The sequence below is a fragment of the Mobula birostris genome, chromosome 4 (assembly GCF_030028105.1).
Source record: "Mobula birostris isolate sMobBir1 chromosome 4, sMobBir1.hap1, whole genome shotgun sequence".
Classification (NCBI taxonomy): Eukaryota; Metazoa; Chordata; class Chondrichthyes; order Myliobatiformes; family Myliobatidae; genus Mobula; species Mobula birostris.
This window is the reverse complement of record NC_092373.1, coordinates 206,136,832-206,151,956: the sequence shown is the minus strand read 5'-3', so window position 1 is coordinate 206,151,956 and position 15,125 is coordinate 206,136,832. Positions and strand designations below refer to the sequence as shown.

The following is a 15,125-nucleotide window of genomic DNA, read 5'->3' as shown; positions in this document are numbered from 1 at the left end:
GCCGGAACGCATCCCCAAGAAGAAAAGCAAAATGACGGAACTCCGCATGCCGCTCAATTTAAATAATGATTTAAAGGTTTTTACTCTCAATTCCCCCCTCCTCCTTGCAAAGAAAATACGTAACCTTAAGAAGGCCCAGCAAAGGAAAAAAAAAGTTTATACTTAATCATTGAAAATAAACTAGGGAATGCAAAAACAGTCTCCAAAGACGTCAAAACAGTATAATCTCTAAAAAGAGCCATTATTCTTTAACTTACTACCTTATTTAACAAAAGAACTAAAGCTAATTATCTATTACTAAACACTCCATAATATAAGAAAAAAGTCTATACAGTATAAACTGTAAGCAAACTATCAGTTAATTAATAAAGAAAAAGGAAGATAGAAACAGATAACCAAACCAGTTAACAATCTATCCGCTGTATTAATTCACTCTGTATACTAAACAGACTTCAAAAAGAGTCATTCTTTAGTCAAACCAAGAAGATCACCTCTTCTTTAAGTAATCCATCGATCAAAGGATATCTTCAGCATACAGAAATCTTCAAAACCTGTTTTCTTTCAGAAAATTATTCAGCAAACCTAATATCCTTCATACATCAGCCGATTCCACAATAGAGTTGACAAAATCCAATGCTGCTTGGGGATCCAAGAAGACACGAGGTGTAGAATCTTTAGGAAATAATTTTAATCTCACTGGGTATCTGAGAAATGGAAAAAGTCATTTTTCATGGGCTACCTTCATGATAGATATGAATTTGATCCGTTGTTCCATAACTTCCCGTAGATAATCTTTGTAAAAACGGATCTCGGAACTGTCAAATTTAAAAACTTACTGTTTTCTTGCATATTTTATGATTTGGTCTTTAACTTTAAAGTGAAGAAAGTTGACTAAAATTGGTCGAGCTTTATCTGATGAAGTGAAAATTCTGTGAGCTCTTTCAATATCGGGAGGCTGAGATAGAATATCCCGAAACAGAGTTTGAAACAAATTGGTAAAATAATCCAATAAATTCCCATTCTCAGCACCTTCTCGAAGACCCACAATTCGAATGTTATTTCTATGCAATTTTGCCTCTAAATCGACAATTTTGCGTTGAGCCTGTTCCAAGCGGTTTGTAATATCCACAATCTGATGTTTCGATTCTTTAAACTCAGTATTCAAGGAAACAATATTTTCCGCAATAGTCTGTAAACTCTGTCGGAACGTTATTGTCCATTTTGTTGTCGAGTCCCATCAATGCATGTTCCAAACGCTCAGCCCAGACAGGCGTATCTTCTGATTTTTCTTTCGAAGTTTTTCCCTTTCTATTGCTAGGTTCAAAAAGCTGTTTTCCACTTCTTAAAGGATACGACATAATGACCACTATTTCCCTCCAAGATCCAAAAAATAAAAGTTAAACAATTCAAAGTTTAGACTGGGGAAAAGGAGGAATTAAAGGCAGCCACAAAATTTATGTATTACTCCATTGAGCTGCAGGTGGAAATCCCTGCAAGTTTTTAAAAGCTCTCCAATCCTCTATCTTCCCACTAGCTCTGGCTTCTTTGTATTCCCTCAACCTTGGCCAGTTCCCCTCTCATGCCATTGTAATTTCCTTTATCCCACTGAAATATCGACACATTGGATTTTATTTTTCCCTCTCAAATTTCAATGTGAACTCGATCATATTGTGATCACTGTTCCCTAAGGGCTTCTTAATCTTAAACTCTCTTATCACCTCCGGATCATTGCACAACACCCAATCTAGCACAGCTGATACCCTTGTGAGTTCAACAACAAGCTGATTTAAACAGCCATTCCTTAGACATTCTGCAAGTTCTCTCTCTTGAGGTCCAGTACTGGCCTGGTTTTCCCAATCCACTTTCATGTTAAAATCCCCAATGATTATCATGACATTGCCTTTCTGACACACCTTTTCGAGTTGGAATCAGAACTGGGTTTATTATCATTGATATATGTCCTGAAATTGTTTAGCGGCATCAATTCAATATATGAAATATATTTCTTATTATAAATTATATTATATTTTGTATATTGCACTGCTGTGTTAATTGTTAATTATTAATATATATTTTTTATTATAATTTATAATTAAGTAAATACAGTAAAAAGAGATCAAAGTAGTAAGGTAGTATTCATTGACTGGTTCATTGTCAATTTAGAAATCTGATGATGGAGGGGAAGAAGCTGTTCCTAAAATGTTGAGTGTGGGTCTTCAGGGTCCTGTACCTCCTCCCTGATGGTAGTAATGAGAAGAGCGCATGTCCTAGATGGTGCAGAACCTTAATGATGAGGCATTGCCTTTTGAAGGTGTCCTGAATGGTCAAGGCTAGTGACCTTGATTCAGCAGGCTGAGTTTGCAACCCTCTGTAGCATTTTCTAATCCTGTGCAGTGGCCCCTCCATACCAGACGGTGATGCAACCAGTTAAAATGCTCTTCACAGTACATCTGTCGATGTTTGCTAGAGTCTTTGGTAACATACCAAATCTCCTCAAACTCCAAATGAAATATAGCTGTTGTCATGCCTTCTTTGTAATTTCATCAATGTGTTGAGTCCAGGATACAGTAGATCCTCAGAGATGTTAAGACCTAGGAACGTGAAACTGCTCGCCTTTCCACTCCTGACACCTCAACGAGAAGTGATGTTGTTCCCTTGACTTCCCATTCCTGAAGTCCCCCATCAGTTCCTTGGTCTTACTTGATTTTGAGTGTAAGGTTGTTGTTGTGACACCACTCAACTAGCAGATCTACCTCATTCCTGTAAATCTCCTGAGGCTGATCCAATCATGGCCTCAAAACCAATATCTCCCTCTTTGCCCAATCTTCTTTACTCCCTTGTACTTCAAATATTTGTTAGTCTCCATCTTCATTATATTCAGTGCCTTACCTCCAAAGTTCTCTGGGGTAGAGAAGACCAGAGATTTACAGTCCATTGAGAGAAGGAATTCCTCGTTGTCTCCATCTAAATAGGCAACTCCTTGTCCTGAAATGAGATAAAGCCATCAGCTTTAATTGTCACATGTGCATCAAAATGTTGTTTGTATCAAATCAAATTAGTGGGGATTGTGCTGGAGGCAGCTCACAAGTGTCACCACACTTCCGGCACCGACATGCTCACAACTCACTGTCCCTAACCTGTACATCTTCGGAATGTGGGAGCACCTGGAGGAAACCCACACGAGAATATCCAAACCCCTTACAGACAGTGGCAGATCCCAAGTGGTGATTGTGGGTGCTCGAAAGCCTTGTGCTAACAGCTACACTACCTGAGTCACCCTTTACTGTACTGTGGCATTGATCTAGATCCACCAAGAAGAAGAAACCTCCTCTGCGTCTGCCCCATGCAGTCATAGAGTCATGGAGAAGTACCGCACAGAAACAGGGCCTTCAGCCCACCTGGTTTATGCCGAAACCATTTAACCTGCCTTACTGTGTAAGACCTACCCTTGTTAGTCCTACCAAAGTCCATATCCTTACTATCCATGTACTTATCCAAAACTTCTCTTAAACGTTGAAATTGAGCTCTCATGCACCACTTGTGCTGGCAGCTCATTCCACACTCTCACATCCCTCTGAGTGAAAAAGATTCCCCTCGTTCCCCTTAAACTTCTCACCATTCACCCTGAGCCAATGACCCACCCAACCTCAATGGATAAAGCCTGCTTGCATTTACTCATACCCCTCATGATTTTATATACCTCTATGCAGTCTGAACTTATTCAATCCTCCCTATGACTCGGGTCCTCCAGACCTGTCAATATCTGTGTAAATTTCCTCTGCACTCTTTCAACCTTTTTCAACCTTACTTCTTTCCTGTAGGTGGATGACCAAAACTACACACAGTACTTCAAATTAGACCTCACCAATGTCTTATACAAGTTCAACATAACATTGCATCTTTTGTACTGAATGCATTGATTTATGAAGGCCAATGTGCCAGAAGCTTTCTTTATGACCCTATCTACTTGTGATGTCACTTTCAATGAATTATGGACCTGTATTCTCAGATCCCTTTGTTCTACTACACTCCTCAGTGCCCTGCCATTCACTGTGTAAGTCCTTCCATGGCTGGTCCTATCGAAGTGGAAAACTTCACATTCATATGCATTAAATTACTTCTGCCATTTTTCAGCCCATTTTTCCAGCTGATCCAGATCCTTCTGCAAGCCATGATAGCCTTCCTCACTGTCCACTACACCCCCAATCTTGGTGCCATCTGCAAATTTGCTGATCCAGTTAACCACATTATTATCCAGATCATTGATATAGATGACAAACAACAATGGACCCAGCACTGATTCCTGCACCACTAGTCACAGCCTCCCATCTATTATTGCTCTCTGGCTTCTCCCACAAAATCAATGGCTAATCCAATTTACTACCTCATCTTGAATGCCGAGCACTGAACCTTCCTGATCGGCCTCCCATGCGGGACCTTGTCAAAGTCCGTGTAGACAACATCCACTGCCTTGCATTCGTCAACTTTCCTGGTAACTTCTGTGCCATTTACCTGTCTCTAAAATTATTTCTGTCAGAATATAAAAGTTGAGATACATGTTGTTGCTAAATATTTTCTCCCTGATTTTCCTCAGGCATCGTGGTGTGTGTTACCTTCTCGAATTCTCCTGGTGTTGGCATCACAGAAAGGCATTCAGGTGAGGTGGGCAAGATGAAATGAGATAATTGGTGAACATTTTCTTGTTGCTTTTTCAGAGGCACTACAGTCGGATGATATCCACACATGAGCTTATACAACTGGTGTTCCTTCACTGTCAAAGTGTCCCAGAAGCATCACTGCAGCTTTTTTCGACACCACATCATTCACAACAGCATCATTTAGATCTATTGTGTATGTGTGAATGAAGTGAGGTGTGATCTGCAGAAGGATTGACGTGCAGGGATATGTCAGTGGGACAGATATACACAGGAGAGTAGTTGAGGAGGGGCTGAGAAAGACCGTAAGATATAGGATCAGAACTAGGCCATTCAGCCCACTGACTCTGTTCCGCCATCTCATCATGGCTGAACCAGTTTTCCTCTCAGCCCCGATCTCCTGCCTTCTCCCCTTATCCCTTCATGCCCTGACCTCTGCCTTAAATATACATAAAGACTTGATCCCTACTGCAGCCTGTGGCAAAGAATTCTACAGATTCACTACTTTCTAGCTAAAGAAATTCCTCCTCATCACCATTCTAAAAGAATAACCATCTATTCTGTGACTGTGTCTTCTTGTCTGAGAATGTCCCACCAAAGGAAACATCCTCTCCACATCCACTCCATCAGGACATGTGATACGAAGGTGGGGACGGAATGTGGTGAGCAGGTACCCGGCCTCTATCTGTGCATGTTTAATTGTCAATAACATAGAATATAGAATGTAGACCACTACAGCAGAGGAACAGGCCCTTTCACCCACAATCTTGTGTGCAACCAATTACATTCGTAATCAGATCACCTACTAAACTGCTGGCAAAGGGGAAGAAAGCAATTTGCCATTAGAACATCTGGGACACTTTGCCTGCACAATAGACAATAGGTGCGAGAGCAGGCCATTCGGCCCTTCAAGCCAGCATCGCCATTCACTGTGATCCACAATCAATACCCTGTTCCTGCCTGCTCCCTTGACTCCGCTATCTTTAAGAGCTCTGTCTAACTCTTTCTTGAAAGAATCCAGAGAATTGGCCTCCACTGCCTTCTGAGACAGAGCATTCCACAGATCCACAACCCTCTGTGTGAAAAAGTTTTTCCTTAACTCCATTCTAAATGGCCTACCCCTTATTCTTAAACTGTGGCCTCTGGTTCTGGACTCCCCCAACATTGGGGCCATGTTTCCTGTCTCTAGCGTGTCCAATCCCTTAATAATCTTATATGTTTCAATCAGATCCCCTCTCATCCTTCTGAATTCCAGTGTATACAAGCCCAGTCGCTCTAGTCTTTAAACATATGACATTCCCGCCATCCCTGGAATTAACCCAGTGAACCTACGCTGCACTCCCTCCATAGCAAGAATGTCCTTCCTCAAATTTGGAGGCCAAAACTGCACACAATACTCCAGGTGGGGTCTCACCAGGGACTTGTACAACTGCAGAAGGACCTCTTTGCTCCGATACTCAACTCCCCTTGTTATGAAGGCCAACATGCCATTAGCTTTCTTCACTGCCTGCTGTACCTGTAATCTTACTTTCAGTGACTGATGAACAAGGACACCCAGATCTCGTTGTACTTACCCTTTTCCTAACTTGACACCATTCAGATAGTAATCTGCCTTCCTGTTCTTGCCACCAAAGTGGATAACCTCACATTTATCCACATTAAACTGCATCTGCCCACTCACCCAACCCGTCCAAGTCACCCTGCATTCTCATAACATCCTCCTCACATTTCACACTGTCACCCAGCTTTGTGTCATCTGCAAATTTGCTAATGTTACTTTGAATCCCTTCATCTAAATCATTCATGTATATTGTAAATAGCTGCGGTCCCAGCACTGAGCCTTGCGGTACCCCACTAGTCACCGCCTGCCATTCTGAGAAGGACCCGTTAATCCCTACTCTTTGTTTCCTGTCTGCCAACCAATTTACGATCCATGTCAGTACCCTACCCCCAATACCATGTGCTCTAATTTTGCCCACTAACCCCCTATGTGGGACCTTATCAAAGGCTTTCTGAAAGTCCAGGTACACTACATCCACTGGCTTTCCCATGTCCATTTCCATAGTTACATCCTCAAAAAATTCCAGAAGATTAGTCAAGCATGATTTCCCCTTCGTAAATCCATGCTATCTCGGACCTATCCTGCTACTGCTATCCAAATATGCCGCTATTTCATCTTTTATAATTGACTCCAGCATCTTCTCCACCACTGATGTCAGACTAACTGGTCTATAATTCCTTGTTTTCTCTCTTCCTCCCTTCTTGAAGAGAGGGACAACATTAGCCACCCTCCAATCCACAGGAACTGATCCTGAATCTATAGAACATTGGAAAATGATTACCAATGCGTCCACGATTTCTAGAGCCACCTCCTTAAGTACCCTGGGGTGCAGACCAGCAGGCCCTGGGGATTTATCAGCCTTCAGTCCCATCAGTCTGTCCAACACCATTTTCTGTCTAATGTGAATCTCCTTCAGTTCCTCCGTTACCCTAGGTCTTCCGGCCACTGGGAGATTGTTTGTGTCTTCCCTAGTAAAGACAGATCCAAAGTACCCGTTCAACTCATCTGCCATTTCCTTGTTCCCCATAATAAATTCACCCTTTTCTGTCTTCAAGGGCTCAACTTTGGTCTTAACTAATTTTTTCCTCTTCACATACCTAAAGAAGCTTTTACTATCCTCCTTTATATTCTTGACTAGCTTACCTCCGTACCTCATCTTTTCCCCCCGTATTGCCTTTTTAGTTATCTTCTGTTGCTCCTTAAAGGTCTCCCAATCCTCTGGCTTTCCGCTCATCCTTGCTATGTTATACTACTTCTCTTTTATTTTTATACTGCCCTTGACTTCCCTTGTCATCCACGGTCGCCCCTTACTCCCCTTAGAATCTTTCTTCCTCTTTGGAATGAACTGATCCTGCACCTTCTGTATTATTCCCAGAAACACCTGCCATTGTTATTCCACTGTCATCCCTGCTAGGGTATCTTTCCAGTCAACTTTGGCCAGCTCCTCCCTCATGGGTCCATAGTCCCCTTTGTTCAACTGCGATGCTGACACTTCTGATTTTCCCTTCTCCCTCTCAAATTGTAGATTAAAACTTATCATATTATGGTCACTACCTCCTAATGGCTCCTTTACTTCGAGTTCCCTTATCAAATCTGGCTCACTACACAACAGTAAATCCAGAATTACCCTCTCCCTGTTAGGCTCCAGTACAAGCTGCTCTAAGAATCCATCTCTTGAGGCATTCCACAAACTCCCTTTCTTGGGGTCCAGTACCATCCAATTTTAACTCTTGATTTAACTTGCACCTTATATCCAGGCTACTGTTTGGGGGCCTGTAGATAACTCCCATTAGGGCTTTTTTGCCCTTACAATTTCTCAGTTCTATCCATACTGACTCTACATCTCCTGATTCTATGTCACCCCTCGCAAGTGACTAAAATTTCATTCCTCACCAACAGAGCTACTCCACCCTCTCTGCCAACCTGTCTGTCCTTTCAATAGGTTGTATATTCCTGAATTCATTTCCCAGCCCTGGTCCTCTTGCAGCCATGTCTCTGTTATTCCCACAACATCATACTTGCCAGTTTCCAACTGAGTCTCAAGCTCATCCACTTTATTTCTTATACTCCATGCATTCATATATAATACTTTTAATCCATTTAAAGTAATTCTTTTACTCCCCTCACCTTTCACATCGATTCCTATTGCACTTGGCCATATGCTCCGATCACTTCCTGAGCTTTCTGCCCCTTTAATTCTGTTGTCTTTCTTAACTTTTTTTATTCTCTCTTTCCCTTTAACTCCATTCTTATGTTTCCAGTTTGTCCCCTCCCCCCCACTACTTAGTTTAAACACACCCGTGTAGCAGTGGCAAACCTGCCTGCCAGAATGCTGGTACCCCGTCTGTTAAGATGCAACCTGTCCCTTCTGTACAATTCATCCTTACCCCAAAACAGATCCCAGTGGTCCAAGAATCTAAATCCCTGCCTCCCGCACCGGCTCTTCAGCCACACATTCAGATTCCCTACCTCCCTGTTCCTGCCCTCACCAGCACAAGGAACTGGAAGCAAACTGGAGATAACCGCCCTGGAGGTCCTGCTTTTCAGCCTTCTTCTGAGTTCTCTGAAGTCACGCTGCAGAATTTCTTTCGTCTTCCTCCCGGATTCATTTGTCCCGACATGCAGCACCACTCCTGGCTGTTCACCTTCACCTTTGAGGATGCCCTGCAATCGGTCTGTGACATCCTGGATCCTGGCACCAGGGAGGCAACACACCATCCTTAAACCCCGCCTGCTGCCGCAGAAACCCCTTTCTGTACCTCTCAATAGCCATATCCTTCCATTTTCTTCACATTCATGTGCCTATCTAAATGTTTCTTCAGTCTCAAATGTATCTGTCTCTACCCTCACCCCAGGCAGTGCAGTCCAGCCAGCCACCACTGTGTTTTTATAGAAAACCTGCCCCTCACATCTCCTTTGAAATTACACCCCTCACCTTAAGTGCATGACCTCTGGTATCAGAAGGTATTTTTCATGGCTCATTCTAGCCAATTTCTACAGGAGCTCCATCGAGAGTGTCCTAACCAGCTGCTTCACCTTCTGGTGTAGAAATTGCAAGGTATCTGACTGTAAATCCCTACAAAGAATTGTGAGGACTATTGAGAGCATCATCAGGGTTTCTCTTCCACCTGTCAGAGATGTTTAACAGATGTGCTGCATACACAGGGCCCTGATTTCTCCCAACCATCCAACAATCTCTTTGACCCCCCCCCACCATCAGGCAAAGGGTACTGTAGCATTATGACAAAAGCTGTTTGGATGGGAAACAGCTTCTTCCCCCAGGCTGTGAGACTGCTGAACTTCCCTGTGTCACGTATGAAGCACCAGTACAGTAGCATTATACTGTTTACTTTTTAACTTGTATCATAAATGCCCTTTGTTAATTTGTTAATTTATTTCTGGTAATATTACTTTATGTGTTGTGTGTGAGTTATACGTATTGTGCTGTGCACCTTGTTCTGGAGGAATGTTGTTTTGTTTGGTGGTATATATGTGTATGGTTCAATGATAGTAAACTGAACTTGAATTCTTGAGAGGTAGTTGCAGACACTTTCAGTAAAGTGGTTAATTTAAAAAGAAATTGAATGGAGGAGCCAGAGTCTGTTACTTACTGAAAGGAGTGTGTTGATGTTGCCAGTACACTGACTGTGTGTGTCCTGTCCTTCCAGATGTATGAATCAGATGGCTCCATCATGGTCTACTGGCATGCAATGGATACCCCAGAAGCACAAACAGGTAACAGCGTGGGCTGTTCAGAATGTACGCTGATGCAGTGACAGGGTTTCTAGAGAACGGCAATGGAACTCCTCTTCACTGTCCCTCTCATCGATCAAGAGAGCAATCGACATTAAATAAACAGGCAACAGCAGTCTCTGTAGGGGAGGGTGGACCCACCTTCCACAGCAGCGTCCTGTGAGTGAGTGTACGAGCCCGGGGAAGGGCTGTGGGAACAGTTCAGCCTGCATCGACACTCATTTCTAACCCACCTTCCCTGCTGGACCCTTCCACAGCAGCGTCCTGTGGGTGAGTGTACGAGACCCTCTGACTGATGTGTGGGGAAGGGCTGTGGGAACAGTTCAGCCTACATCGACACTCATTTCTAACTGCGACGTATTATCAGCACAGCAGCACCAACGGCCGGGTTCAATCTCTGCTGCTGTTTGTAAGGAGTTTGTACATTCTCCTAATGACTGTGTGGGTTTCCACCAGGTGCTCCAGTTTCCTCCCACATTCCAAAAACATACAGGTTAGTAGGTTAATTGGGTCTAATTAGGCAGTGTGCGTTCATTGGACCAGAAGGGCTTGTTAATGTACTGCCTCTAAATAAAAATAAAGCTCGTTGCTTGATTCTCATTGAGACTGCATTCAGGAACTTGCCCACTCATCTTTGTGAGAAAGCTTGCAATGGGTCAAGATGGAAGCTCAGCACACACTGAGAGAGCGCTGAAGGCATGGCTGTGGTCGCTGGCTTTGCTGGCGAGACCCACATCATGTAAACCTGGCAGAGTGCCAATGCTACTTTCGTTTCGAGCAGCAATTGGCCAATTACAACTACTCAAGCCTAGTGGTCGTATTTTGGCAATAACTTCCTCTTAAACTGTAAGTCAGAAACAGATTTTGCAGATGCTGGAGGAATTCAGCGAGTTCAGATTCAGATTAATTTGCCACATGTATGTACGTTAACAACCAGCACACCAAGGGTGTGCTGGGGGCAGCCTGCAAGTGTCGCCAGCCTAGTATACCCACAATGCTCAGCTGCAATGTTCCGTCCTGGTCTAGGGTCTTGACCCAACACATCGACTGTTTTTTCCTCTCCATAGAAGCTGCCTGACCTGCTGAATTCCTCCAGCATTTTATGTTTGTCACCCTTGAACTGCAAGCTTTCTTCCACCTTTCAAATTGTCCATGTTCTCATTCAGCAGATGGGGGTAGTTCTGTTGTAGGGGTCGGAATGGGATGCCTTTTGCATTCACACTGTTTACGCGGAGACAAGGGGCAATGTCCTCGATGTTCTAATGGCAAATTCCTTTCTTCCCCAATGTCAACAGATGCTGTTTTTGCCCGGGGTATTGCAGCAACGAGGAGTAACTACATCTGTGTGGGTATGTACTGCTCTCTGCATTACACAGAACATTCAGCTTGTCCTATTCATGCTACACGCACGCTAATCCTTATAGTCACTCTTTCTTCACCCACCTATCCACCCGTTCTTTTTAGTGACATCAAGTCGAGCTTATTGTCATTTAACTATTTACATGTATAGAACATATATAACTATATAAAGTATACAGAAATGAGACAATGTTTCTCCAAAACAATGTTTAAAGCACAGTGTCTCTGCTCAGTTGCTGTTTCTAGTAATGCGTTTTATTGCTGTCCTACCTCTGTCATCTGTGAAATTATTCCCTGCCCCAAGTCCTTTATTAGAGAGAAATGGATCAGCCATGATGAGCAGACTCAATGGGCCAAATGGCCTAACTCTGCTCTCATGTCTTACAATCCTTGTCTTTTATTTTTCACTTCCTGTTTCTGTAGAAGATAATAAATCAACCATGATGGAGTGGTGGAGCAGAGTCGATGGACCAAATGGCCTAATTCTGCCAATGGCTTGTGTTCTGATTGTCTTAACAGTTTTTCTAATGTATTGTAGCAATGGCACTAGAGTACACTTTTGACAAGGGTTCCTGTCTCTGTTCATACGTAAATTGCATTGTTATTGTCACATGTATAGAGGTACAGTGAAAAACATTTTATTCTGTACACCATCCAGACAGATCATTTCATCACATCCATACATCAAGGTAGCACAAGGGAAAAGCAGTAACAGAATGCAGAATAAAGTGGTACAGTTACAGAGAAAGTGCAGTGCAGGCAAACAATAAGGTGCAAGGTAGATAGGGAAGTCAGAAGTCTACCTTAGACTGGAGGACCGTTCAGTAGCCTTATAAGAGGCTCTTCTTGAGGCTGGTGGAACATGTTTCCAACTCTGGAAGTGTGGAGGTTCGGGAAAGAAGAGAGAATGTCTGGGGTGGGTCAGAGTACTTGATTATGTTGGCTGTTTTACTGAGGCAGCAAGAAGTTTAGACGGAGTCCATGGAGGGGAAGCTGGTTTCTGTGATGTTTCAAGCTATGTCATTAGCCTTCTGCAATTTCTAGCAGTCCTGGGCAAGGGGGTTTCTGTACTAAGCCATTATGCAGAGTCCATGGAGGGGAGGCTGGTTTCTTAGATGTGCTGAGCTGTGTCTATAACCCTCTGCAGTCACGGGTAAAGCGGTTTCTGTACCAAGCCAAGAGGATATAGAGGCGCTGGTGAGCTTTCTTGGCATGCTGCCTATGTGGTCAGATCAGGACAGGCTATTGGTGATGATAAACACAAAAAAATTCTGCAGATCCTAGAAATCCAAAGCAAAACACCCACAAAATGAAGGAGGAATTCATTAGGCCAGGCAGCATCTATGCAAATGAAGAAACAGTTGATGTTTCGGTCTGAGATCCTTCTTCAGGACGGTGATGTTTACTCCTAGGAATTTAAAACTCTCAATCCTCTACAGATCTGAGCACCAGGAGCATGTGCACCACTAACCACCCCACTCTCCCCTTTCTGAAGTCACTGACTTTTGTTTGCTGACATTGATTAAGGTTGTTATAACACGTTGTTTCTAAGCTCTCAATCTCCTATATGTACTCCAACTCATTCCCACTACAGTGATATCATCTGCAAACTTATAGGTGGAGTTAGAGCAGAACCTGGCCTTGCAGTCACGAGTGTGTAGGGGGAGAGTAGGGGTTGCGGACACAGCCCCGTGGAGTGCCAGTGTTGAGGATAACTGTGGTGGAGGTGTTGCTGCTTATCCTTGCTGATGTCAGTGTGTTGGTCGAAAAGTCGAAGATCCAGCTGCAGAGAGAGGCGTAATCTGTTCTGGGCAGGATTGACAGCACTTCTCCCTCTGTTGGTCTATTCTTTTATTGATCCATTTTATTTAGAAACACAGCACAGTAACAGACACTTGCAGCCCAACTAGCCCGTGGCACCCAATTACACCATGTGGCTAGTTAACCTACTAACCCATACATCTTTGGAAGGTGGGAGGAAACCAGAGCACATGGAGGAAAGTCACGGAGAGAAGGTACAAACTCCATACTCAGAGCAGCAGGAATTGAACCTGAGTTGATGGTGCTGTAATAGTGTTACACTAACTGCTATGCTACTGTGCCAACTCAATTCTTATAAAGCTAACCTGAGGAACTAGACTCGTCCATAGCAATCTCCATCATGGCTAATTTGTTAACCCTCTCAATCTCATTGAAACCAAATTGATGTAACTGCTATCTGTATCTGAAATACACATATCCCACCATATTCTTAATGTTTGACACTCATTGTCTGTGGGTTGAACTCTGCTAGTTGTTGATGGGCACCACTCAACTGAGAGACCTGTTTCTGTTCTGTTGTCCCACATGGCATGGTAGTTGTCATCTCTGTCTCAGTCTCCCGACTAAGCACTGCTTGTGTCATCTCTGCCAGTTGATGACAGTCTGCTGACCCTGATGTTACTCTGGGCCTCCAGCTATCAGTGACAACATAGTTCAACTCCAAACAATTGGGGTTAGACCATAAGACAAAGGAGCAGAATTAGTTCATTCGGCTCATTGAGTCTGCTCCACTGATGCATCATGGCTGAATTACTATCCCTCTCAACCCCATACGCCGGCCTTCTCCCCATAACCTTGGACGCCCTATCAACCTCCACTTTAAATATATTTCATGATTTGACCTATCAAGAACCAATCAACGTCCTCTTTAAAAATACTTAATCATTTGGCTCCACAGCCACCCATGGCAATGAATTCCAGATTAACTACCCTCTGACGAAAGGAATTCCCCCTTATATCTATTTCAAATGGACACACCTCTAATCTGAGGCTGTGCCTTTGGTCCCAGACTCACCCACTATAGGAAACGTCCACCCCATATCCACTCTGTCTGGACCTGTCAATATTCAATAGGCTTCAATGAGATCCTTCCCTCATTCTTCTAAACTCCAGCAGGTACAGGCCCAGAGCAATCAAATGCTCCTCTTTCATTAAACTTTTCATACCCAGGACCATTCTCTGGATCCTCTCCAAATCAAACACATATTTTCTCAGATAAAGGCCCGAAAACGCTCACAATACGCCGTGCAGCCTTATAAAACCTCACCATTACATCCTTGCTTTTATGAGAATCAGGCTTATTATCACTGGCATGTGTCATGAAATTTGTTAATTTAGCAGCAGCACTACAATAAAATTCATGATAATATAAAAAGGAAAAATATATTAATAATTTAATAAATTGGTTACAGTATTGAATTGAATTGGCTTTATTTCTTACATCCTTCACATACATGAGTAAAAATCTTTGTTACATCTCTGTCTAGATGTGCAATGTGCAATCATAGTAATTTATAATAAATGGAACAGTCAATGTAACATAGAAATACACTCAAATCAGCGTGTTAATCAGTCTGGTGGCCTGGTGGAAGAAGCTGTCCCGAGCCTGTTGGTCCTGGCTTTTATGCTGCAGTACTGTTTCCTGGATGGTAGCAACTGGAACAGTTTGTGGTTGGGGTGACTCGGGTCCCCAATGATCGTTCGGGCCCTCTTCTCACACCTGTCTTTGTAAATGTCCTGAATAGTGGGATGTTCACAACTGCAGATGTGCTGAGCTGTCCGCACCACTCTCTGCAGAGTCCTGCGATTGAGTGAAATACAGTTCCCATACCTGGCAGTGATGCGGCCAGTCAGGAGACTCTCAATTGTGCCCCTGTGGAAAGTTCTTACGATTTGGGGGCCCGTACCAAACTTGCTCAACTGTCTGAGGTGAAAGAAGCGCTGTTGTGCCTTTTTCACCACACAGCTGGTGTGTA

General features: G+C 43.3%; 1 protein-coding gene across 2 annotated transcripts in view; it reads left to right on the top strand.

The window, feature by feature from the left end:
- Window positions 1-15,125, top strand: part of wdr54 (WD repeat domain 54) — a 68,474-nt gene that overhangs the window by 21,900 nt on the left and 31,449 nt on the right. For both annotated transcript variants that reach the window (XM_072256827.1, XM_072256828.1), the window contains exons 4-6: window positions 4,595-4,657; window positions 9,885-9,951; window positions 11,265-11,318. In XM_072256827.1, the coding sequence (XP_072112928.1) occupies window positions 4,595-4,657; window positions 9,885-9,951; window positions 11,265-11,318 (184 nt within the window). The remainder of the gene's footprint in view (window positions 1-4,594; window positions 4,658-9,884; window positions 9,952-11,264; window positions 11,319-15,125) is intronic.